We start from the raw sequence: 25541 nt of genomic DNA, 5'->3' as shown, positions 1-25541 counted from the left end.
ATTTAAGCTGTACACCTGCTGCAAGTAACAGAGGTCTAGTTAGAACCCCAAAACATACTACTAAACAGAGAATGGAAAAAGCATTACTGCGCTAGATGTACAGTGGTATCAATAAAAATAAATTGAAATAATGCTCTCTATTATGTATACAAAAAGGCTTGTTTGAATGTCATAAATAAACATTTAATTATAAAACATAAACACAAAACATATAACATTTATACATACAACATTTAAGTTATTAAAATGGTAACTAGTCAAGCCTAATGCAACTTGTTAGTAATATATGTAAACAAGGCGCAGAGAGCTTCAAATATATAAATATCTAAGAAAAAATAATAAAAATACAAGTGAGAAATGTTCATATAATCCTTAGAATGTTATAGTTCAATCAGCATTTGATACTATGGGGTATATTCACTAAGGTGAGAGTTTTTAGAAGTGGAGATGTTGCCCATAGCAACCAATCAGATTCTACTTATCATTTAACTTGCACCTTCTAGAAGATAATAGCTAGAATCTGATTGGTTGCTATGGGCAACATCTTCATTTCTAAAATCTCTCTCTTTAGTAAATTTACCCCTATGGATCATTTGGTTCATAGATAAGTATCCGATTGAAAAATTGTAACAGTTTGTTTCCACTTTAGCAGCCTCACAGATGAGTCAGCAAGCCTGTTAACTAGTTACCATTTTAATAACTTTGATGTTGTATGTATAAATGTTATATGTTTTGTGTTTATGTTTTATAATTAAATATTTATTTATGACATTCAAACAAGCCTTTTTGTATACATAATAGAGAACATAGGGCCTGATTCAGAGCCGGACGCTCTGACCAGAGCGCTCGCTCTGAATCAGGGCCCTCCTCCATTAAAATGGAGCGTCCTCCTGGACGCTCGTATAGCTGTGGGTCACCACCCACAGCATATACGAGCGTCCAACAAGATGGTCGCGATGGTCTTGACCATCGCGACCATCAGACTTGCGAAGGAAACCCTGCGGTCGGGTTTCCCAGCCACAAGCCCTGGAGTGATTTTGGCTCTATCAGAGCCAAAATCACTCCCACTGACATCACTAGTGATGTCAGTGGGGCCGGCTTCAGACGGTAGGCATTCCCATGGGAACGCCTCCGTCTGGCAGGCACGCCCCCAGCACGCCCACCAAAGGGGGCGTGCTGTCAATCAACATCGACAGCACGCCCCCTTTGGTGCGAGACCCGGAGCGATGGAAAGTCCTTCGCTCGCCGGGTCTCGCGCATGCGCACGACGGAGCTCCCTCCGTCGTGCGCATGCGTAGTGGGGAACATCGACCCACTTGTGAGCGTACTGCCGCTCGCGAGTGGGTCTGAATGACCCCCATTATCTCTGCTGTTGTCTACAGTGTGCTGCCTGTGTGTCTGGCAGCTGACATCATCAAGTGAGACCCAGGAATATCCAATCAACATTGTTTGCTGAGTCCCGGGTTAGATAACCAGGGTAGGGCCTGTTCACACTGCACATCAACCCGGCTTGTTCCCGAGTTCAACTCTGGTCGACTGCAGGGTTGAAATGCAGAGTTGCTGGACACGGCAATATTTCTGTTGGTGCATTCACACTGCACCTCGACCCGGGTCGACCCAGCAATATCCCGGGTTACTTTTACGATGTGAAAGGGGTATTACCAATGCGAAGTAGGCAGGACACGGGGTCCGATAAGAGTCAGTCCCGGTGGTCAGAAAGATGTAAACTGCATCACCGGTACAATCACTTTATTTCCAGATTTGGACATAGGTGGGCATGTGGAGAGCGGAATGGGCAATGGGCATCGTGGTCACTCCAGCCCATAAGGAACAGTGGGCTACCGCAGGCACATTATAAAAACGAAGCTCTGTTAAATAGTCGTCCCCATAGATATCTATGGGGACAGCTGCTGTGAGTGCTGTTAATCACACAGCAAGTGATATCTCCGATAGCTTCTGCTTTACAGGTCTGATAAATCTGTGTAAAACGTAATTCTGCTATAAACATGCGGAGACAGACATTTCCACGTTTTAAGGACAGAATTCGTCTGATAAATGGACCCCTAAAGCTAGGTACACATGATGTCAGAACGAATGCCGCTTGCTCCAGTGTGTACCTAGCTTAAGTGTTAAAACAAAGGTCTAGAGCAGAGAATCTCAACTCCAGTCCTCAAGTACTATCAGCAGGTCATGTTTTGAGGATTTCTTTAATCATGCAGAGGTGAGTTAAGGCCTGTAAACACTGGACGATATCCATGAACGATATGAACGATAACAATATAGTTGAACGATATTTATCGTTCATATTGTCCAGTGTGTATGTACTCACCGACAAACGATATTCGCTCCTGCGGGTGATTAATGATATCCCCAGTCGGCTGTACATGCAGCTCAATCTGGGGATATTGTTAGCAGTGCTATGCCTTATTACATTAGACATCTAGTTAATGGAAAACATATGCATTAAGCTAAGACCCTTTGTCTTGTCTCCCCTCTTCCCCACCCTTTTCTCCCTTTATTGCCTACATCTTTCTATGTTTTTTTTAATTATTTTTTGATGGCGCTGCTGGAATTGGTTTGTGTTATACGGGTTGTTAAACCTTGTCTTTCACATATACAGTATTGCTTCCCCATATCATAATCCTGTGTTATGCTTCAGCCCATGTTACTGCAGGATCACCATAGTATTTTCTTGTTGTTGTGACTTCTGCCTTATTTTACTGATAGATGAATGTGCCATGCGGAGTACTTTTGTCATTTATCTGCTTCTTGAGTCATCCTTATGTTTGTACGCTGTATTATTCTTGCATTGTTTACCTGTTGATGACGAATTGTATGGTCCCACTGTCAATACTTTCTATTTTGTACTATTGAAAAATTAATAAAATGCTTTGAAAAAAAAAAAAAAAAAAACTGCAAGCAAAAGGTAGCTTTGGTACATCACTACACTCAGCCAAGTCTTGGCCATTGTTCTTCTATTGGGCACTGCTCTCTCAGTGATCTGCTAAGAATCCCAGCACTAGACTCGAACATAGATAGATAAGTGTGCACTTTAAGGTGCCCATACATCTGCGACGGATCATCACGATGCAGGGATGCGATTGGAAATTTCCAATCGCCCACCATCGATGTTCAGCGATAGGTCGACACCAGATGGTCGACAGGGACAAAAGATTGACAGGTACAAAAAAAGGTCAATAGAAATGGTCAACAGTGAAAAAGGTCAACATAGTACAAATGGTCGACATGTTTCTCCAATATTTTTAGGTTAGGTTGAGAGTTAGGGTTAAACACTTTCCGGAGAGTTAGGGATACACTGCGGAAGGGGACGGTTAGGGTTAGGCAGAGTGGGAGGGTTAGGTTTAAGAACTTGGGGGAGGGTTAGGCACAATAGTAGGAGGGATAGTGTGAAGATTAGGCTTAAATTAAAAAAAAGTTGACCTTTTGTCTGTCTATCATCTGTTGTCGATCTCCTATACCACACCCGAAGAGAGGTACAGCTATTAAAACCAGGTCCAGTAACTGGGTAGTGCCATGGCACAGGGCACCGCAGGTCAAGGGGCGCTGTTTGGGCTTGTCAATTTTCCTGTTTGTTATCATTCTCACTTGTAGCTTTCTCTTATTTCATCCCCAGCATCTCCTGGCCTCTCCTATCTCTTCCCTGGCCCTTCCCCATGAGGCCATGGCCCTTTTTCAGGTGCACTATATTATATCTCTATTTAAAAAATGGGGGGGACACCAATGCTTTCTCTGGCACAGGGCACCAAAAAATCTAGTTACGGCTCTGATCGGGTCAGGGCCAGAGGGGCTCAGTACAGCTGGTGAGAGCATTTGAAGTGTCCAAGTTTAAGTTGCTCTAAGAATTATGGTTTAAGATCAGATAACTTACCAACAGTGACATGTGGTGAGGTCTATGGCTGGGGAGGCACACATGGAGATAGGTCTGAGTGCTGGGAGCCCCTTCTGACAGTACCTCTCCCCTCACTACACTAAGCTTCAGTATCCATTGCTTCTCCTACCTGCATCCCGGTCTTCTCTTGCTGCTGAGCTCCGATCTCTAAACGCTGCAGTAAATTATCACATGATTGAGCAAACCTTATTCCCACTAATCTTTGTCCAAAATAATGAATAGGAAAGGCATGGACGAAAATCAGGATTGTCCCAGAGAGATAGGATGGAGGGCAGACATAGGTGGCATAGACAAATTGTTTGACAAGTCTCCCAGATCTTGGCTGAGAAAGACAGAATAGGGGGACAGTATTCTGAGAGCAGGTCTGGTCTGTTCAGCGTGTCTCCAGCTGCAAGAGCTTGTTGACAGCATGGGATAGGTAGACTCTACGGGGAGAATTTACGAAGCAGTGGCTTCTATAAGCCGCTGCCTTCCGGCAGGTTGCATGTGAATATTTTTAACGGCACCCGGAGTGCATACCGGGCTTTACACTGACTCCAGCTGCTGTTTTAAATATGCTCATGCAACCCGCTGAGGAGCAGCGACTTACAGAAGCCGCTGCTTCGTAAATTCTCCCCTTTAAGTTCATTTTATTAAAAGGGGTGGCACAAAAGAGGTAGGACTTAATAAATGTACAGTGCACCTCTAAAACCAGTGTTTCTCAAATCCAGTCCTTGGGACACACTAATAGTGCATGTTTTCCAAGTATCCCTACAGAATCACAAGATAAATAATTACAGCTAAATTTCGATCTTTTGTGGTAATGAATATGCCTGTGCTCCAGCAAGGTGGTATGGAAAACATGCAATGTTTGTGTGTCCCGAGACCTGGATTTGAGAAGCATTGCTCTAAAGCACAGGTTCTCAAACTCTGTCCTCAGGACCCCAAACAGTGCATGTTTTCCAGGTCACCCAGCAGGTGCATAGGTGTATTCATTACTCACTGACATATTTTAAAAGATCCGCAGGTGGAGATAATTATTCCACTTGCGATTCCTTGAGGAGACCTGGAAAACATGCACTGTGCTCTAAAGCAGTGATTCTCAAACTCGGTCCTCAGGACCCCACATAGTTCACGTTTTCCAGGTCACCCAGCAGGTGCACAAGTGTATTTATTACTCACCGACACATCTGACAAGATCCTCATATTGGGATAATTATTCCACTTGTGTTTCTGTGAGGAGACCTGGAAAACATGCACTGTTTGGGGTCCTGAGGACAGAGTTTGAGAACCTGTGCTCTGAAGATTTTTCCTCTTCTGCACACCTTGGGGAGAGGACGTGTATCCTTAGAAGGCATGCAAAAGATCCTTCTGATACAAAAGGCTTTATATTCTTCAGAAGATTGATAATGCAGGTTCATCTAACAAGCTTGTAAAAATACCAAGTTGTAGATAAGTGAAAATCCAACCTACCGCAAGGGTGAAATGAACTCAGGAAGAAAGGCTTCTGACCGTTTATCGCATGCAGACTTATCACAGCAGTGTTTTTCCACTCCAGTCCTTAGGGTTCACTAACAGGACATGTTTTCCACATCTCCTAGCTAGAGCATAGGTCTATTCAGGGACTGATACAGTTTAAAAGCTCTACAGGTGGTACTTATTCTTTCACATTTAATTACGAGAGATCTGGAAAACAAGCACTGTTAAGAGTTCCTGAAGGAGCCGATTTCAGAAAGACAGATCTAGGCTACTGCCTGTGAAATCTGTTAAATAACCCTGGCTGGATGCCTAGATTTTGAATAATTAGACTCAGCGGGGGCAATTCAATTGTTTTTTTTGCCATGATAACTGAGCGCCCAGTTTGCTATTCAATTGTTCTGGGCGCTCATTGATTTTCACCCTCTTCGACGCCTAAAAGATGAGGTTTAGCCGTCTAAAACGGCTAAACTCGTCTTAATTCCTGGTTAGGGTGTTTCAGACACATTTCTTCTCGCGCACTCCTGATTGCGTGCAGAAATGCTGGCGCCTATCGCGCCCTGACAGAGCAACAATTGAATTGCTCTGTTGGGCGTCAAAAAAAAAAAAAAAAAAAAAAAAAAAAAGCTGCCAGCAGAACAATTGAATTCCCCCCAGTGACTTGATCTTACTATCACATACTATAGCTTTGAAAGCTTTTGCTCACTCTATATTTAATGAGCAAGCGCCACCTTGTGACAGGCGGCGTTACTGCATTTGGCATTCCAGGTCAAAAAGGACTTGCAAAACAATCCTAATGTTTTCAACTTGAATCATATTTAACTTTGCATTTGAATTAAGGAATAAAGTGCAAGAAGGTGCACACAAGAGCAATGTCTGAGTACTGGATGTATCAACATTATTACATGTACACAGGCCCATACCAAAAGTTTGTAAGGGCCCCTATGTACCACCCAATGGTGAAAAATGTATGTAACATGTAGCTTTGACCAGGAAGATGGGCCCCCCTCAGCTCTGGGCTGCATTGTAGCTGCACCCCTTGCACCTACAGTAGTTACACCCATGTATGTACAGGTGGATTTGACACAATTTTTGTGCATCAGTCTAATGGTGCATACACATGGTCAGATTTGTTGTCGGATATGAACAATAACGACTGTAAAAATCGTTCATATCTTTGACATGTAGGGCATGCATTAACCAGCGATGCGCGTTCCTGCATGTCAGATAACGATATCAGACATCTGTGTTTGCAGTCAGATTTTGCCGATTTCATTCATTTGAATACTGTCAGAAATCGTTGGTAAAATCATTCATCTGACAAATCTGGCCTTGTGCATGCACCATTACAGTGGCAGGGCCAATGCAACCATTAGGCAGCTGCCTAGGGCACCACTTAGCTTAACATTAAAATGGAAGAGACATCCTTCATCTACATCAGGGGTTCCCAATCACTGTCCTCAAGGCAAACTAACAGTCCAGGTTTTAAGGATAGCCATACTTAAGCACAGGTGAATTAATTAGTACCTCAGTTATTTTGATTTAACCATCTGTGCTCAACCATGGATATCACTAAAACCAGGACTGTTATTGTGCCTTGAGGACAGAGGTTGGGAATCTCTGATCTACATGATACTGGCGGCGGCAGCAGCTTCTGTTCCCTTGCTCTCTGGGCTGGCTACAGCAGCAGCATGGACATGTCTTGTGCTGTCAGCCAATGTGCAGCCAGCCTGACTTCCTTCTATTTCCTGCTGGCTCCTACTTTTCTCATGTTGGATATACACCATATATGTCTGTGAACGACGTCATTCACAGACATATCAGATCGGTTCTGCAGCACAACAGATATCTGAAAGCTGTATCGGTGCATCTGCGTGTGTACGGGTGACCCGCTGACCACAGGAATCGCCGACACAGACACCTCGCCTGGGCAGGCACATTTAAATGCCCACCCATTTGTGATGTCAGCCCAGACATACAGAGCAGCCGATTGGTAAGTGTGTGTATCTGAACGATCGGTCGTTGTAGTGTGGGTTGGGTAGGGATCCAGACAGTGAAAAGAATGGAGCACATGTAGGTCCCTGCATCTCTCCTGTTGGCCTGGAACTTTGTGTCCTCTTCCTGCAGCTATGTGTTACTTCACAGTGTGGTGCATGTATTTGTATACATACACAAAAGGTCAGTGGGACAGCCCAGTGTGTAGACAATATTATATTCAACAGTGTTTACTAAAGAGCAGGTTTTTAGCAGTGAAGATGTTGCCCATAGCTATCTTCTAGAAGGTGCTAGAAAAATAAGTAGAATCTGATTGGTTGCACATCTCCACTTCTAAAAACCAGCACTTTAGTAAATACACCCCCAGCAGTTTATAGCATAGCTTATAAATTAAATCATGCCAAAAATAGATTCAGAGCGTTAACACCATCGAGCTACCTCTGTGTCAGCACTCTCACGAGACTTACTCGGAGAAGAAAAGTTTGGAGACTCTGTGTCGAACGAATGGTGATTACTTTTTGATGCCTGTTTCTTGTATGATTGGCTCCATTCATATTGAAACTCACTATATATTTAAAAATGAAAGTACCCTTATAAAAATGACATCTAAGGTATTCTTCTCAGACTCTTCCTCTCTGTGTTGGAGTAACTGAACAGTGGAAGGTGGACTTGCCCACATTTTAAAGGAATTTCCTTAAGGTCGACCCATTTTGGACGGCAGTATTCCAATTGATCGCTGAGCCAACAAGAAGCTGGGCTCTTTATTCTATCCTCCTGGTGCCCTGCTACACAGACCCCCGCCAGAGTTGAGGAGGTCTAATTACATAATTGCCTGTGTGCCCCATGCAATAAATGCCGTGATAACCCAAACATGGGAAGCTTCCTACCCTTCACTTGAATACACACAAATAAATGTGTATCACTTTTTATTGTTTATTTCACAGGTTCTCAAACAGTCTTCAGGACCCCAAACAGTGCATGTTTTCCAGGTCTCCTCACAGAATCACAAGTGAGATATTAGCTCCACCTGTGGAACTTCTAACCACTTGCCTGGCACAGTCACATCAGATGTGACCACACCAGACTGGGCTTTTCCTGACACATCTGATGCCACCAGTCATAAGTGCCCGCTATAGGCAGCTGCGGGAAATTAATCTTCCCGCTGCCACCTACATCAGATGGACTTTCTATGGCTTCCCCTCCTGTATGTCCCGTTCACTGCTGACCACAGTGATCGGGCAGCCAGCGGCACGCAGGCTCCAGTGTATCCCGATGACTGTGGCCAGCAGGGATCAGGCGGCAGCCTGTGTGACCCACCTTCTCTGCATTTGCTATAAGCAGGAGCTTAATAAAAAAAAAAAAAAAAAAAAAAGTGTTGGAAAAGTTTTAAAAAGATGTTCGTGACCTAATTCAATCATAAAAAGACAACAATTTCAGTGTGTTAAGTGGTTAAAATGCGTCAGTGAGTAATGAATACACCTGTGCACCAACTGGGTGACCTACAAACTGAACTGTGTGGGGTCCTGAGTACAGAGAACCACTGTTTGTTTTTGCTTTTTTTAATGCAGACATTCCATTGAGCTTTCCAATTGATAGGCTTATAAAATCTTCCGCTTTATACAGGATAATGCAGATTAATACCTTTGTCAGCCTGTTTATAACCTTATACTCTAGAAAATGCAAAAGGTGCTTCATAGTCACATGAAAAAAAGAAAAAAAAAGAAAAAAAAAAGGACCCAAGTTTAAAAGATTATACAGCTGGAATCCAGACACCTGTCAGAATCCAGTCGCCGGAATCCCGAAGGTAACTAGCGAGGGGTTAGAATACTGACCGACCAGTGTCTGTATACTAACCCTGTCAGGATTCTGACCGCAGGCATTCCGTATCCAACCTGCTCAGCCAATGAGATACATTTTCAACTCTTATTGGTGGCATAGAATGAGCAATTTCTGCACCTACAGTATAAGTGAGCCGTGAGGCTCTTCCTGCCAGTCTATGAACACTGCAAATATTAGGCAGAAGGAGAGGGTCCTGGGGAAGATTGTACACGGTGCAATAAAGCGATATCTGGCGCCACCTTAACAGTCACATAACAATGAGATGGAGGAGGTTCTACTTCGGTAAACTTTTTAGAATGTAAGCTCTTACGAGCAGGGTCCTCTACCCTCTTGTGCTTCTCCCTACTTTAGTTTCATCTACTTCTTACTCACAACTAGGGCACCTAACACCTGGTTGCTCATCTGGGTGTTATGGTCGCTAATGTAGCTGTATATATTATCCATGTCCTGGTCCTGTATTGTATTGTATTGTTCTGTAAGTCGCTTGTCTACAATTTGTTTATGTACTTTGTAAGGTGCTGCGGAACACTTGTGGCACCATATAAATTAATAAACTGATCACATTAGCTGCAGCGACAACAGTGGCCTGACACATGAGAAGATGGCTTTGAAATAAATGTTGCAGGCATATTGACAATAATATAGTATATTGTAATACCAAACCCACCAACTAGCAGAACTGCAGGAATGTGAGAGGTCTGAACCCCTATTTGTTTGGCACTTAGTTAATTCAATGAGTCAGAAATAAATATACATAATAACGATAATAGCAAATGGGGACCATTTAATGTTTCCTTTCAAGATACAGAAAAGTATTAAATGAGTTGGGGGCAGGGAAATAAAAAAAGAAAATCATAGTTAATAATGTACTGGTCCGTAACATACAAACTATGACCCCATGAAAGAGAATTTCAATTCCATCACATAATAAAAAGTACAGGTAACAATAGCTGTACGAGAGGAAGACTAGGTCCGTGTAACTAGCTTACAGGGTGGCTGCCCCTTCTGGGCAAGGACCAATCAGTTCCAAGCTATTAATCCTGAACGCAAAACTTCCATGATATGGAAAAAGTCATCTATGGGTGCTGGGACATTTATACACATTGAACTTTGGTAGGAAACTAGATGCACGTGTATTAATCCTGGCATTGTGCAGCATAAATCAAGAGTTCTATAATAGTGTCAATTTGTCGCAATCCGAGCCCGAATCGCCGGGCAATGTTAAACATTATGTTAAGACTGTGGAGATATTAGAGTTCTCATAAATACGTTCACGTCATCTTAAGGTCTTCAGAAGACGCGTTCAAACTCAGACTGACTTGTGGCAGGGTTCCTTCCCTGGTTAGTTGCCGGTTGCGGCATGTGGCCACCTCTTCTCCTAGGAGGGGCCAAATATTCAAACATGGACTGGTTGTGGGTGGACAGCATGTTTTTTAGGTCGGAGGGCATGGGGTCAGACCAGAAGAAGTCGTGGTTAAGTGCATCGTCGCTGTCTGTCCTCTGCAGTGGATCCAAGACGAGCAGCTTATCTATAAGGTCTAGCGCATACGGGTCTTTCACATAGGCCTTTAACCTCTCTTTCACTTTCCTCTTTTGACCTTTTGGTAGTTCCAACTTTTGATAGAGTTCATACTTGTCCACATTCGGCCAAACCTGTAAGTGTGGGATACACGGTTCAAGTTTAACTCGTACAGGTTATAAAGCAACAGAATCGTTCAACACTTGTTTACATAAAACAGGCCAATGCTATCACCCACCACAAATCACACTCACCTCAGGGGTTATAGACCCACACAACTGGCTGATAAGGGTCAGCTGGTGCTGTTCTGTATTTCCTTGCATGATCGGGCTTCTGGTCCACATTTCCGCCATGATACAGCCTGCTCCCCACAAGTCAATTGGTGGGCCATAGTCCCGCTCACCTACAAAGCAGGTTAGTTTTACAGCATTTAGTAATGGGTCTCACCCGTCAACACAATCCTATAAAAGGAATATAAATTATGGGAATGGGCAATGCTTATAGTTTATATCTATATAACAGAATATCAAATTGAAAAAAAAAAAAAAAAAAAGGCTTACTTCTATTAGCATCTCTGTATAAGGGGGTCTCTGGGGCGGTGACTTAATAAGGAAGACTGAGGAGTTTAGCATTACAAGAGCACAATTGTTGCATTTGCCACTTGCAGGTAGTGAAGGAGGATGTGTGCACTAGAGGGCCAATTAGAAGCCAGTCTTTCAACCAGGGCTGCGATACGAACCCTTGAACCCTGGGAAAGATGGCTGCTCAGAATGATACAAGGGAATGATACCATCAATAAAGTGATATTTGGGGCTGCAGCTGTAAGTTTTCAAATTAAAATATACTTTTTAAATAATACATTTTATTTTTTTAATAAGGTATAATTTAAAACAAACTAGTAACTAATCTTACCCAAAAGCAACTCGGGGGGCCGGTACCATAAGGTGACCACACGATTGGTGTATTTATTGGGCTGGCTGTTTTTAGCCAAGCTGAACGCCCTTGCCAGCCCAAAATCTGCAAGTTTCAATACCCCATCTCTGGTAATGAGTACATTTGCCGCCTTCATATCTCTATGAAGAATCTGTTTAAGAAGAAATTAAATAAAAATATTCATATTTATTAACATTCCGATTTATAGAAACTGAAAGTTAATTACCAAAAACATACATAGAAAACTCAGTAGCATATCAGTGATTACTATAATCGTTATGATGTTCTAAAAAAAAAAAAAAAAAAAAAAAAAAAAAACTTAAAATCACCCAAAAATATCTAAATTAAATGAAAAATATTAATAAAAAGCATAAACTTGAAGGTTTTTTTTGTTGGTGGGGAGTGGGAGTAGAGAATTCAATTCGGCAATACCCGGCTGCGTATATATCTGCCAATGAAAGTAGTTCTGACATTGCAAATTTCCCTTTGCACTTCTATGGAGTACGAGGGAAGACTGGATACCGGTAGAACACAAAAAAGGCATGATTCAGAAGTGTACGCTATTGTGAATATGCAGGTAAGCGGCCGTCCATTAGCGTACAACTAATATACTAATGTGGCAGGAGGTAGTGTACAACTAATATACTAATGTGGCAGGAGGTAGTGTACAACTAATATACTAATGTGGCAGGAGGTAGTGTACAACTAATATACTAAAGAAGCTCCCAGCTGGCTCCGCATATCCAAGTGCTGCGTTCGAAGTCGCAGCATCGGATGATCATCGCGACCATGGGAAGCTTACTCAGACTGGCCGCCTCCTGCCTGGTTGCGATGCCAGCAGGCCTCGGCGCTCCCAGGAATCTCGGGCGAGACACGCCTGTTTCTGGAAACAAAGGCCAGCACCACCTACAAAATGGACATGCTATGGCTTGGGGGCACTGCGTGTGGTCACGCAGAACGGGTCACCATCGGAAGTGTATGTACATTGCTGAATCAGGTCTAATAAGCCACCAGATTGGTCAATTGCATAAATGTTGGGAACTGAGGGCATGATTCGGAGATGTACGTTCATCCGAGGATGAATGTACATCTCTGAGGTTGGAGGGTCTGCGTATGTGCAGAACGGGTCCAGGGATCTCACTGGCAGCTCCCCGAGCAGCAGCATGATTGACGTGCTGCTGCGTTTGTGGGGCGTACCCGGTCACCGTTCCCGGAATTGGAGGAGTCTCGCTTCTGTTTTCCGGGAGGGATGAGGCCAGGGTTTGTCACCTCCTTCTGCATTTACATGCGAGATGGACAGATTTGCAGAGCAGCTTGTGCGCGGTTGCGTAAATCCAGCCATCTCTAAATCAGCCCTGAATTCAGCCCTTAGTGAATGAGTTACCAAACAAATCTCAAGAAAAGGTCAAATATCTCCCACGATAGGCATTTCTTACATTACACCCACACCTGAGCCATGTGAAAACCGCCGTTTCTGCAGAGCTTTTATTAACAGATCCTGAATCTTTTACAAATAGATTTATTTTTTTTATATTCTCACTTTTTCTCCCGTCAAAAAAAAAACAAAAAAACATTTCAGGTTAGACAGTCAATAAACAGAGTTTATAAAAACACAGGCTAAAAAGAAAAAACAAAAAAACACAATGATGTGCTGAGCGTTGACGCACCTTGTTCCTGTGGATGTGGTACAGGCCATTGAGCAGCATCTGCATTACTTTCTTGATCTCGGAGAGTGTGAACTTGACGTGCGCATTGCTGAGCAGCCCCGCTAGATCATGCTCACAGAAATCAAAAACCAAGAAGATGCTTCCTTTGCATCTATTATACTGGTTCGCTGTGGGAGAAACTAGGTGGGCGAAAAAGTCTCGGAAAGGCTCTGACACTCACACCATAAGCTTATGCATTGAAAAAAAATCTTTCAGGTGCACCCTTGGCCTACAAACAGCGAAAGCGTTAATTCTGGGAGTGCCACATTGGATCTGGTGTAGCCCACATAATGATGCTCTCCGCTGTGTGTAGGCGACAGATGCGCAGATGGCAGAAACCACAAAGGACCAAATTGTATGTGTGGCCTCCCCTTCCCTCCTCCGCTCCCTCCCCCTGAAGCTTCATAAACGCTTTAGCACCAGGAGGGAGGGTGGGCGTTTCCAGCGCCCGCCGGACACCAAGGCGCAGCGGGCGACGGCCCGGCTTGCCAGGGCCTAGAACCGCTACTGAGTGCAACCCTCCAACACCAAAGGGGTGGGGTCTACATATAAATTTATAAAATAGCTTTTTTTTTTTTTTTCTTCAAAGTAGTGTAGTGCAAATATGTAGCAGGACCTTGCTAGAACGTTACTTTCTGAATGGGAGACTAATGGAGCATACACAGGGTCAGATGAACGATTTGAATGATTTTGCAAACGATTTGAACTACGAACGATTTTTGACTGCATTAAAATGACTGAAATCGTCCAAGACTGACTGCAAACACATCAGATGTTAGATATCGTTATCTGACTATCGGGAATGCACATCGTTCATACGTCACATTTTCTTTCAGATATGAAAGATTTTTGAAATAGTAATGGCGCATACACGGTCAGATTTTTCTTCAGATCTGATCGATAACGATTTAAAAAATCGTTCAAACATGTCAGATTTTTTCCTTCAGATTTGAACGATTAACGATGCGCGTTCCCGATAACTATATCCGACATCTGATGTGTTTGCAGTAGGTTTTGGACGATTTCAGTCATTTTAATGCAGTCAAAAATCGTTCGTAGTTCAAATCGTTCAATGACACATCTGGAGAAATATCTGACCGTGTGTATGCACCATAAAAGTAAATAAAAAAAACACTTATTTCAAACTGGTAATGGGCTAGTAAATATGAAGCCAAGTAAACCCAGGGCAAACAGATGTTCTAATACAACAATGGCCTTGAAATTAAAACACATGCAGTCAAGTCCACTGCATTTCATAATCCACAACCGACGACATTCCAGATAATGATCTATTGTAATAGAATCGGGCGTCTGTTACTGTGGGGCCATACCCGTGACAGTATTGGGACATGGTTAAAAAAACAAGGCGATCGTATTATACTCTAGTACTGTAGCATTTCATTCTATAGGCTGCTTACTCCACTTTTATAAAGTAACTACCACGGTGTCGGACAGGTCAGAGTTAATAGACATTAAAGATTCTTTGTTAGATAGGGAACTTGGAGTTTCGACTATTAGAATTATAAAGCTAATTTACCGACACTGTATTTATGTGCTAAATTTGCACTGTGCCAGTGACCTATCCACATTTAGCTCGTATTTGAGTATTGCAAATTACTTGATGAAAGAAAGTGCCTGATTGGTTGTTGCGGTTTGGTGCAGATTTCTACACGTGTCCCTATTAGTTCAATTTGGTCTTTGGTAGTTTTGCCAATAATGTAAACCCCTTCACTGCCAGCATATAGATCATGTTCCCAATGTAGAACTTCTTTTTTTGAGGGGCATATTACCTACTGAATCAGGACCTCATTCAGAGCCGGACGCTATTTGCGCTCGCTCGTTCAGGAAAAAGGGGTGGCTATTCAAATGAACAGTTTGCGGTCTGTTCACGCCTCTAGGTCTGAACGAGCGAACAAAACATGCGGTCGTTATTTGGAAAACTACGCCCCCTGGCCGCTCGCATCATACGTCATGTCCGCTATTTATTAGATTAATCGAGTACATCGACCAGCGTATGAACTGCTCGCTATTCTTGTGGTTGGTTTTTCCTACCGCAATCTTGCGAGCAGTTCGGACTATAAAATAACCCAGTGACGTGGTCAATGACGCTGCTGTATTAATTATGCACACCCATAAAACGCCCGTTTTGACCTTTAAGCACGCCTGCGTTCGGATCTCCACTCCACGTTTTCAAGCACCTTCCCCCGTTACCACCCACATACGCCTCCTCCTGTCACTCAAAATAGCAGGCATTCGCTATTTAGTGAACAAACGATTTTCGGCCGCACTGACTGGTTCGCGCATGCGTATTACGATCCGTACGCATGCGCAGTTGTGCAAACATCGCTCGGAACGAACGAGCGGCCGCCTACGAGCGGCTCCGAATCAGACCCTCAATGCACAATCTTCAGTATAGACAAAACATTTGTATGAGCTGCTGGCAGTGAGTGGAGGTCACTTAGTTCAGTGGTTCACAAACTGTGCACTGTGGCACCCTGGGGTGCCTTGGGACACTTGCAGGGGTGCCTCAGGTTGGTGATCCAGCACCAAATCAAATTATTTATGGTCAATGTAATGTAAATATATGGACAAACAGAAGCAAATCTGTCCGTCACAAGGACGATGACCGGTCAGCACAATTTACTTCATTTAATTTTATCTGAATTTCTCAACAACAAACTTTTGGCTTAGGGGTGCCGTGAAAATAAAGCGGATACTTCTGTAGTTCAAAAAAAGTTTGGGAACCACTGACTTAGATATAGCCCCCGATCATGCGTTCCCACCTCAGCTTGCTGCCAAGCACCCTGCTCCAACACATACCCGGAACCACGTGTGTACATGCACTGTCAGCTCTAACACACAACATTCTCTACCTTTTGTCCTGCAGATCTCAATGAGGTTCACCACATTTTCGTGTTTCAGCAGCTGAAGAATTTTTATTTCACGCAGGGCGGTGATGGGGAACTGAGGATGGAAAGAAAGACGACATCACATGTGAAAATAAAATCCCAACAAGTTTAGGTATAACATGTTAGACAGCACAACGGATAAAACGAATTGTCACGCCGTGACCGTTACATATTAAGGGCCGGATTCAATTCGCGGCGAAATCGGACAATTTGACAAAAAAATAAAACAATGGCACGTGCAAGAAAAAAAAAAAAAAACAGGCGAAAATGGCAGGAAATTGTGTCTGTACCCCAGAAAATGGCTGACATACATCGGAAAATAATTTAGATGTGTATTATATATCCGTAATAAAAGTATTTACTGGACTCAAATTGCGTCGGTTGGCATTAATTTGCATATATAACGTTAAATTATAGAAAGCAATTATTTTTCCAGGAAATTACTGTTCCATGTAAATTTGGGGTACGTTAAATGGGTGCAAGTATATTTGTGGCGAAAAAGCACAAATTTTAAAAACTGTTAAAAAAACCCGCCAGCTGCAGCCACGTGCGATGTTTAAAACACTTGACACAGCCATATCGCCCCCAACCTAAAATACCAGATCCAATACTTTAAACCCATTTTCAACTATTTTAATTTTTTTTTTTTCTTTCTCCAAAAATTTGACTGGACGTTTTTCTCCAGATAACGCAACTTTCAAAACAAATGGGGTCATTTATCATCAGGGGTGGTCCAAAGGGTTCTGAAAGAAATCCCCACGTTTCAATAATGGGAATTTTGCTTTTTTTCCCCTCCTGGTCAGAGATGGTGAAAACTTTTCACCTGTTTTTTTTTTTTGTCAAAAATCATCCGTTTTTGCCGCTAATTGAATCCGGCCCCAAGTGGCCTCTGTTATATTATTTAGCCTTGCATACCTCAGGGACCTCACTAGTCTCTACAGAAGGAATAGGACGAGTCCTCAAGAGTATTGGTTAGAAACTTCTGCAGATGTTATTATACTGAAAAGTTATACAACATGTATTCAGGTCTTGGAGAAAGCTAAAGTACACCGGAGGAATATAGGGAGTAATTAACTGATGGTTTATGCCACCATGAGAATTCCACGGTTCATTCCAAAACACTTTACAATACTGTGATGTAATCATCACCACCTCCGGATTCTAATACGGGACAAATTTATAGGTGTCCTGAAAGACCAATGTTGGTTTGAAACTTCAGAAAATGCCCTGGAATGGTTTGTGCATGGTAGAATGCAATTCTTACTGAATGCGCTGCTTCACCTTTCTAACGGCAGTCAGTGATTAAGTAAATATTTATGCAATCCCACCAATATTTGTTCCCCTTAAATAGAACACAATGAGTGCGATTCAGTTAGCCTCAAGGTTCCGTAGTAGCCTTACTTCCATGTGAGATGTAGGCAGTGATCCAAGTGACATTATAACCATTTGTGCGTATAAACCAGGGGCGTATCTATAATGGGTGCAGGTCCAGGGGGCCCCCGCACACCCATATAATTTAAAACTCCTGTCCGTAGTCCCGCGTCGGGTGTCAGCACCGCACAGAGCACTGGAAAATGGACGACGCCATTATTCTGGCGTTCTGCTGATGCGCAGTAGACTCCGGGCGCACTCTAGTGCCTAGAGCCTACTGCTTCTGCGGTGGTCGGCCAGCCATGCCTGTCGGCTGCCGGGGAGAGAGGAGGGGGCCATGCACGAAGAATGCACACGGGCCCCCTCCTCTCATAAGACGCCCCTGGTATAAACATAACATACGCAGCCAGTACAGAACCATGCAGCTAATCGAATAGCTGTATGCTTACACCTGTAGCCCATGGCGAGTCAATTCGCATTTCTTACTAGTTATAGGACATTACATCCGTACCTATTTAAGTGATCAAACACACACAAGAGATCTAATTTAAACACACTTTAAATATAGAGCATAATTTCTGTCTGCAATGGGCAAAGCCAAAAGTTCCGACTTACCCCTTCTTTCTCATTCTCCATCAGTACTTTTTTCAGTGCCACTTTCTTGCCAGTCGTCCGATGCTTGGCTTTAAACACCTCTCTGTTGGGGGAATATTATCATCATCATCAGTTATTTATATAGCGCACACATATTCCACAGCGCTTTACAGAGAGAATATTTGGCCATTCACATCAGTCCCTGCCCCAGTGGAGCTTACAATCTATGGGCCTGATTCAGTGCCGCTCGAAAGCGGCCGCTCGATCGCTCCGAGCGATGTTTGCCCAGCTGCGCATGCGTACGGATCGTAATACGCATGCGCGAACCACTCAGTGCGGCCGAAAATAGTTTGTTCGCTAAATAGCGAATGCCTGCTATTTTGAGTGACAGAATGAGGCGTATGAGGGTGGTAACAGGGGAAGGTGCTTGAAAACGGGGAGTGGAGATCCGAACGCAGGCGTGCTTAAAGGTCAAAGCGGGCGTTTTAAGGGTGTGCATAATTAATACAGCAGCATCATTGACCATGTCACTGGGTTATTTTATAGCCAGAACTGCTCGCAAATTTGTGGTAGCAAAAACCAACCACAAGAATAGTGAGCAGTTCATACGCTGGTTGATGTACTCGATTAATCTAATAAATAGCGGACATGACGTAGGATGAGAGCGGCCAGGGGGCGTATTTTTTAAAAAAACGACCGCAAGTTTTGTTCGCTCGTTCAGACATAGAGGCGTGAACAGACCGCAAAGAGCAAACTGTTCATTTGAATAGCCACCCCTATTTTCTGGACGAACGACCGCAAATAGCATCCGGCTCTGAATCAGGCCCTATGTTCCCTATCACATGTACACACACATACACACTAGGGATACACACTCGTTCCAGACAGCATACACACTGAACAATATCGTTAACAAAATCTGATATCATCAGGTTGCCTTGCAAGTACAGGCGATGAAAGGCAGTTAATGTTAATGGATTGTTAACTATGTCTTGCATACACACTGGACAATATTGATAGCGATGAACGCTAACGATATCTTATCGTCTAGTGTGTATGCGGCATAAGTCACACGGAGGGTAAAACTCCAGTTTGCTCCTTTTCTAGATTTCGTTAGTTCAGTGTTCACACCAAATGTTTTCTGAACTCCTTAACGTTTTAAAAAGGAACCTTGAGAGGGAGGATTAGGGTGCAAGAAAGGAGGGTTAAGCTGCCCATCCACTAGCAGACCATAAAAACGACAGCACGTTTCTATGTCTATGATGAGCCTGCACTGAACGAGCAGTCGTTCAGTGCAAGCTCAATCATCTGGCAACATGCTAGGTCAGGTTGACCAGCATGTTTGCCCGATGATTGACGCTGGAAACGACCAGCAGGCGCATCGCTGGTCGTTCCAGACTTTAAAGGGCCCGATTTGCAATCGCCTGTCAAAATCACCTAGTGGATGGGCGTCATTAGGAGGAGAAGGGGAAGGGTAAGTATACTCACCCGACCCCGGGATACCAGGAATCGGGATACCGCTATAGGGATTTTGACAGCAGGCATCCCGACTGCCAGTATTTCATACCCAACCTGTTTTTACATGTGTGGCGGTAGTTTACTGCATTCACTACGGATGGCGCGTAAACCAACAGTGGCCATACATCCCTCCAGCACCAGGATAGGAGATGGGCACACAGACATCTTACCAACACACCAGATAAAAGCCTGATCAAAACAACAATAAAACAATATGCACTTACCAATCGCCCACCAATCGATATGTCTGCCAGCAGAGCCATTTGAATATGTGCACCCACATGTGACATCATATTCAATGGCAGCTGCGAGCAACATAGCAGGTGGTCGATAGTACAGACAACCAGATAAAAATGATACATCTGCTATATATTTGTGAACGTCATCATCAAGGAACCATCGATATATCGTTTGCCACTAAATCGAACCATCTATAGCATTCAGGCAAACCCAACTTTACAGCACACAGTAGTAGGTACACGTCTCACTACAGAATGAGGGTACCCGCACCCACCAAGAAATAATGCCCAATCTTAATTACAATCTGATTGTACAATGGAATTGCACAGATTGCAGTCAGACATGGTTGCCCAATACAAGCAGACACAGTGTAATGTGGCCACTATTAGCACCACACAGCATACAGGGTATATTATACCCACTGTGGTGCCAGGGCACTTCCATGTAATATCGGGGGGGGGGGGGGCACATCTATATGGACAGTAGATCTAGGACAGCCGGCCCTGGCCCTTACCCGAAGGTCCCCTGCCCGATCTTGGCCAGACGCTCGTACTTGGACACCTCGTCGCAGTACGGGAACTCCATGGCGTCGTAGTTCTTCGCCATGGCCGAGGCGGGGGGAGGGGGCTCAGACCCGGACGAGCCGCGGGACTCCAACTCCGGGCAAAGGCCGCCAGCCCCCGGCCTCTCCCGCGGCTGAGCCGCGGAGTTCAGGCTGCCTGCGGCGTCGGAGACGAGGACAAGCGGGTTCGACTTCAGGCGGCTAGGCCGCAGGCTTCCCGGCTCGACGCTTCCACCACCACCAGGCCTCAAGCCGACAGTCCGGCGGCCAGCAGTCCCACTTGCTGGGCCTCCCCGCCTGGCTCGTAGCGTCTTTCCGATAACACAACACAACGGGCTCCCAGCGTCAGGTCTAGCACTCTCTCGCTGGCTTTATATGGTGGAACTTGGAAGCATCAGTGAGTCACAATGATAGTGTGTTAGGTCACAATAAGGGCAGCTGTGAGGGCGGAAGCGGCCGGGTAATGATGGGCCGGGCGGATGTAGGGACTGGAAGGTGACGTGTCCCTTATTCAACATGGCGCCAGCTTCATCACCGTGACCTCATCATAAGTGCGGGAAAATTGAATTAATTCACTATTATTACACACAGTCTCATTCTCAGTGTGTTTGGACCAGGTGATTGTGATTTCTAATTAAATAAAGTCATTAAACGAATTATTATTATTATTATTAAATTATTATTATATTTTTTTTCATATTCTGTTTTTTTTATATAATTTTACAAATAGCTTAAAAAAAAATTACACTTATAACGAAGCGCAAAATATTCAGAAAACTAATTAATAACATCTATAACATAAATGAAGAAATTTGATATATGAGAATATACGTGTAAAATAAACAAAAAAAAAACGAAGGAAGACAAAAAGGAAAACAGGAAAAATAAAAGGGAAGAATAGGACGGTAGAGTTCGTTAGGCTGGATTATATATAATCCTAAAAACATTCAGTTATACTAGCAAGAAGACCTATAGTTTTTACAAAATCCCCTGAGGATTTATACTCCAACCAGGGTGACCAGGTACTGGCGAAACCAGATGACTTGTCTACTGAGGAGGTTATATCTTCCATAGACATAAAAAAGTAAATCTTATGGAACCAATCTTTGCGAATGGGAGGTTTATTGGAGTTCCATAGAAGGAGTAATTCATTACACTGTTTTGAAAATAATTTAGCAATATATTAGTAGTGCATGAGCGTATCCCAGTTTCCAGAAATATGTTCGGCTCTAGGGCCATCATTGTTAATCAGTGCGGTGGTGCTGCGATTTTTTTATTTTTTTCTGTTTGTATTCCAGCAATAATTCTTGTTTTTTTTAAAACATTATTAATGCTCATATGGATGAAAAATGTATGCAAGGAGAGCGGTTGTGAGAACCAGATGTCCCTCCAAATTACAAGCAAACGAGGAGTCTTTCACATTTTTTTCAAAAGACTCCTCATCTTCTGACACAGCAGTGTCGTGTTCCCGAAAAACTTTGGAGAAGATCACAAGATCCCTGTCCCACTAGAATGTCTATATAGGCACGATGGGATGGGAGCTTAGTACATTGGGTCCAGACCGTAGTCCCCAATGAGAATAAATGGGACTGCAGTCTGAACCTTTAAATTGTCTTTTCCAAGAGATTTCTGTGATATCTCCTGAATTAGGCTATTGTCACAATGCTTTTAATACCAAAACCCCCTTGTTTGCAATTAAAGGCACTGCCCTTCTCAATGTCAAACTACTGGCCCGTACACACGGGACGATCAGACAATGATCAGATATCGTTGTCTGATCGTCCTGCATGTGCTGGATATTCGATATCGAACATGCAGCACATGCACCAATCCCCAAACTACTATCACAACCCGCGATCGTTGATCACGGGTCCCTATAGTAAACAGATTAACCTGGTCGATATCGAGCAGGTTGGCCTGCATGCACGGGCGATGTTCGATATCGACCATCCATACCCGCGCATCGATGGTCGTTGGAAGGGGCTACAAAAATGGACGATATAAACGATCGAACGATAAACGATAAAGTTTTTATCGTCCTGGTTAACTGACCATGTGTATGCACCATTAAACACACCGGGAAGTGTTGACTTTTATAAGCAGACGCTTAGTAAATAAACCCCATGATTTACCTATACGTAACCTAATTCCTCTCTGTAGAGCTATTGAAGAATGAGCCGCTGAAATCATGGCATTGAAAATCAGAGAGGTCTGTAGAATTAAAGTACTCTGTTCGTGAATATTAAAAAATATGTATTTCTTACTGGAATAACTTGATTATTGTGATACATTGTGATTTTGTGTTTCAAATTACCACTTTAACGGAAATCTAAATGGGTTAACAGCTTTTACTCATCTACTGTGTATGTAAATGTTTCCGATGCTTATCAGAAAGGAACATCTGTCAGATTAGGTTGTGATTATGGAGGCTGATATTTTATCTACAGAAGTCCACTCAGCTACAGAGCAAATATAAATACTATGCAAAATATATCAAATGCTGTTTAGTAAGATACATGTCACAGTACCTCTTAAGCTTTGTAAATACATTGGTCATTTTCAGTTGTCTGTCATGCGACCACACCAAAGATTAGCGATCATCAATCCCTTTGGGGTACCGTATGCAGCCTCTGTACACTCAGGCATTCTTTTTGATTCTATCTGAATGCACACAAGGTAACACTACATGCAGCACACAGGTATGTGTACGTGGTATTATATGTAAGGGAACTTGCATTTTATTTTTATCTTATTCGATGCTGCCAAAATTACAGTGTTACGTATCTTCCACTAGCAGGACATAAGTATGTACGTAGCATACTGAATTGTTATACAGAAAATCTTCATACATGAATGGATACAGCGCAAGTTCACAAGTAAGTGTGCAAAAATATATTGAATTAACTGCTGTATAAAGGCTACATTTAGATGTTTATGATTGCAAAAGTGTTGAAAATGCTGCAATGTTTTTGTCTGCAAGTGTTTTCCATGTTCATCAAAGTTGCTGGTGATATACTTTTTTTTTTTAACAACTCATCATTGATCTAATCAGTTAAAAAAAAAAAACACATGATAAACACGTAATTTGCTTGTCATATATTCCTTTACACTCCATCTGAGTAGTAGTGATTAGATTCTGGATATGACGGTGAATCATAACTGTCGCGTCGAAATATATATATACAGTTTGTTTATCTATTTTATTAGTAGCTCTTATATCTCAACTTGTAATTAAAGTATAGGGGCCTATGTATCAAGCCGTTTTTTTACATTAAATTATGCAGAAACTGCTGTTTCTGCATAATTTTATGGATTGAATTTATGTACTAAGGGGGGTTATTCAGACCCGTTCGCGAGCAAAGGACGCTCGCAAACGGGTCGATGTTGCCCCACTGCGCATACGCACGATGGAGGGAGCTCTGTCGTGCGCATGCGCGAGACCCGGATAGCGACGGGCTCTCCGTCGCTCCGGGTCTCGCACCAAAGGGGGCGTGCTGTCAATCAACATCGACAGCACTCCCCCTTTGGTGGGCGTGCCGGGGGCGTGACTGCCAGACGGAGGCGTTCCCATGGGAACACCTACCGTCTGAGTCCGGCCCCACTGACATCAGTAATGATGTCAGTGGGAGTGATTTTGGCTCTGATAGAGCCAAAATCACTCCTGGGCTTGCGGAAGCGAGACCCTACCGCAGGGTCTTGTCGCAAGCCCGATGGTCGCGATGGTCAAAGACCATCGCGACCATCTTTTTGGCCGCTCGCATAAGCTGTGGGTGGTCACCCACAGCTATGCGAGTGGCCAGGAGGCCGCTCCAAATTTAGCTGGGACGGCCCTGATTCAGAGCGAGCGCTCTGAATCAGGCCCTAATAGCACAATGCAGGAGTTTTCACAGAAATCTCCAGCAAAGTGCTAATTAGCACTGCAGATTGCAGTCCCCATTATTAGCAATAGGGATTACGATCTGACCCCTATGTCCTAAACTACAAAAAAGCAAAGCTTTTCGGAGTTTAGCCCCGGTAGTGCTTTAAGCCTATGGAGCCTCCTGGTGAAGGAGAGTAATCTTTCGATCTCTCCCCCGTCGGCTCCGAAAGCTGACACCGTGCGTATGCGCAGTGTCAGCTTCCTCCGGGGAAGTCTTTCACTTCTGTTAAAGACTTCTAAATGGCGGGGATATAACTCGCGTGGACAGTGGTTACCGCAACCGCTGTCCCTGCGAGTTCCTCGTTGTACATAGCAGGGATATTTTTATTAAAAATTAAAATATCCCCGGCGAATTAGGTGGAAAATAATCGCGTCTGGTCCTCGATTTTTAGTACATAGACTCCTTAATCAGCGCCTAGGACCAAAAACTCTATATGTTTTCCTACTTGAGTGGAAATATGCCACACATATAGGAAGGTATTTATTTTAAAGATTATTATAAAACTGCAGTGAAAACAAATAATTTTATCTGAACATTGGAGCTTTGATTATGTTCACGTTTGATTTTATTTATCTTTAATTGCTTACTACCATACTGTTTGACATATTGTGCAGAGGCATGGAAGCAGGTGTCTTGGCTGTGCAGATCTGGGGCACTGGGCTTGATTCCAGCCCATGTTGCTATCCGCGTGGAGTTTATATATTCTTCCCTTGTTCGCCTGGGCTTCCTATGGGTGCTCTGGTTTCCACCCACAGTACAAAGACATGCTGTTAGTTTAATTGACTCTTAACGAAATTGACCGTGGCTTTGTAAGCTTGCAGTAGGCAGATTCGATTGTAAAATCCACTTGAACAGGGATTGATTTGTCTAAACAATGTTCTTTGGTTGCACAGCACTGCGTAATAAGTAATATGTTGATAGTTGATACTATCAAAATTAAAGTCTATTACATTTGTTTACTCGGCAAGGAAAATATTATACGTCATGAAACATTATACAATCACCATGAAAACTCTTCTTTGGTGTTAGCTGGCAAAAAAACATTATTCTTATTTATCATCATTGTTTGT

General features: G+C 43.3%; 1 protein-coding gene across 2 annotated transcripts; it reads right to left on the bottom strand.

The window, feature by feature from the left end:
- Nucleotides 1-9963: 9963 nt before the first annotated feature.
- Nucleotides 9964-20920, bottom strand: CDK9 (cyclin dependent kinase 9). 2 transcript variants are annotated; one of them, XM_088453369.1, is made up of 7 exons: nt 20504-20920; nt 18253-18334; nt 16231-16321; nt 13319-13497; nt 11631-11802; nt 10973-11121; nt 9964-10852 (listed from the first exon to the last, which is right to left on the bottom strand). In XM_088453369.1, exons 1-7 carry the CDS (start codon nt 20593-20595, stop codon nt 10490-10492), a joined length of 1128 nt encoding a protein of 375 aa, XP_088309495.1. In that variant the 5' UTR covers nt 20596-20920; the 3' UTR covers nt 9964-10489. The 2 variants fall into 2 exon arrangements, with proteins under 2 accessions (XP_088309495.1, XP_088309494.1); XM_088453368.1 differs by having other exon boundaries at nt 13319-13485; nt 20504-20685.
- Nucleotides 20921-25541: the final 4621 nt, after the last annotated feature.

Source organism: Taudactylus pleione, unplaced genomic scaffold (assembly GCF_031769625.1).
Source record: "Taudactylus pleione unplaced genomic scaffold, aTauple2 ptg000579l, whole genome shotgun sequence".
Taxonomy (NCBI): Eukaryota; Metazoa; Chordata; class Amphibia; order Anura; family Myobatrachidae; genus Taudactylus; species Taudactylus pleione.
Note: the sequence above shows the minus strand (reverse complement) of the source record. Positions and strands in the feature narration are given on the sequence as shown.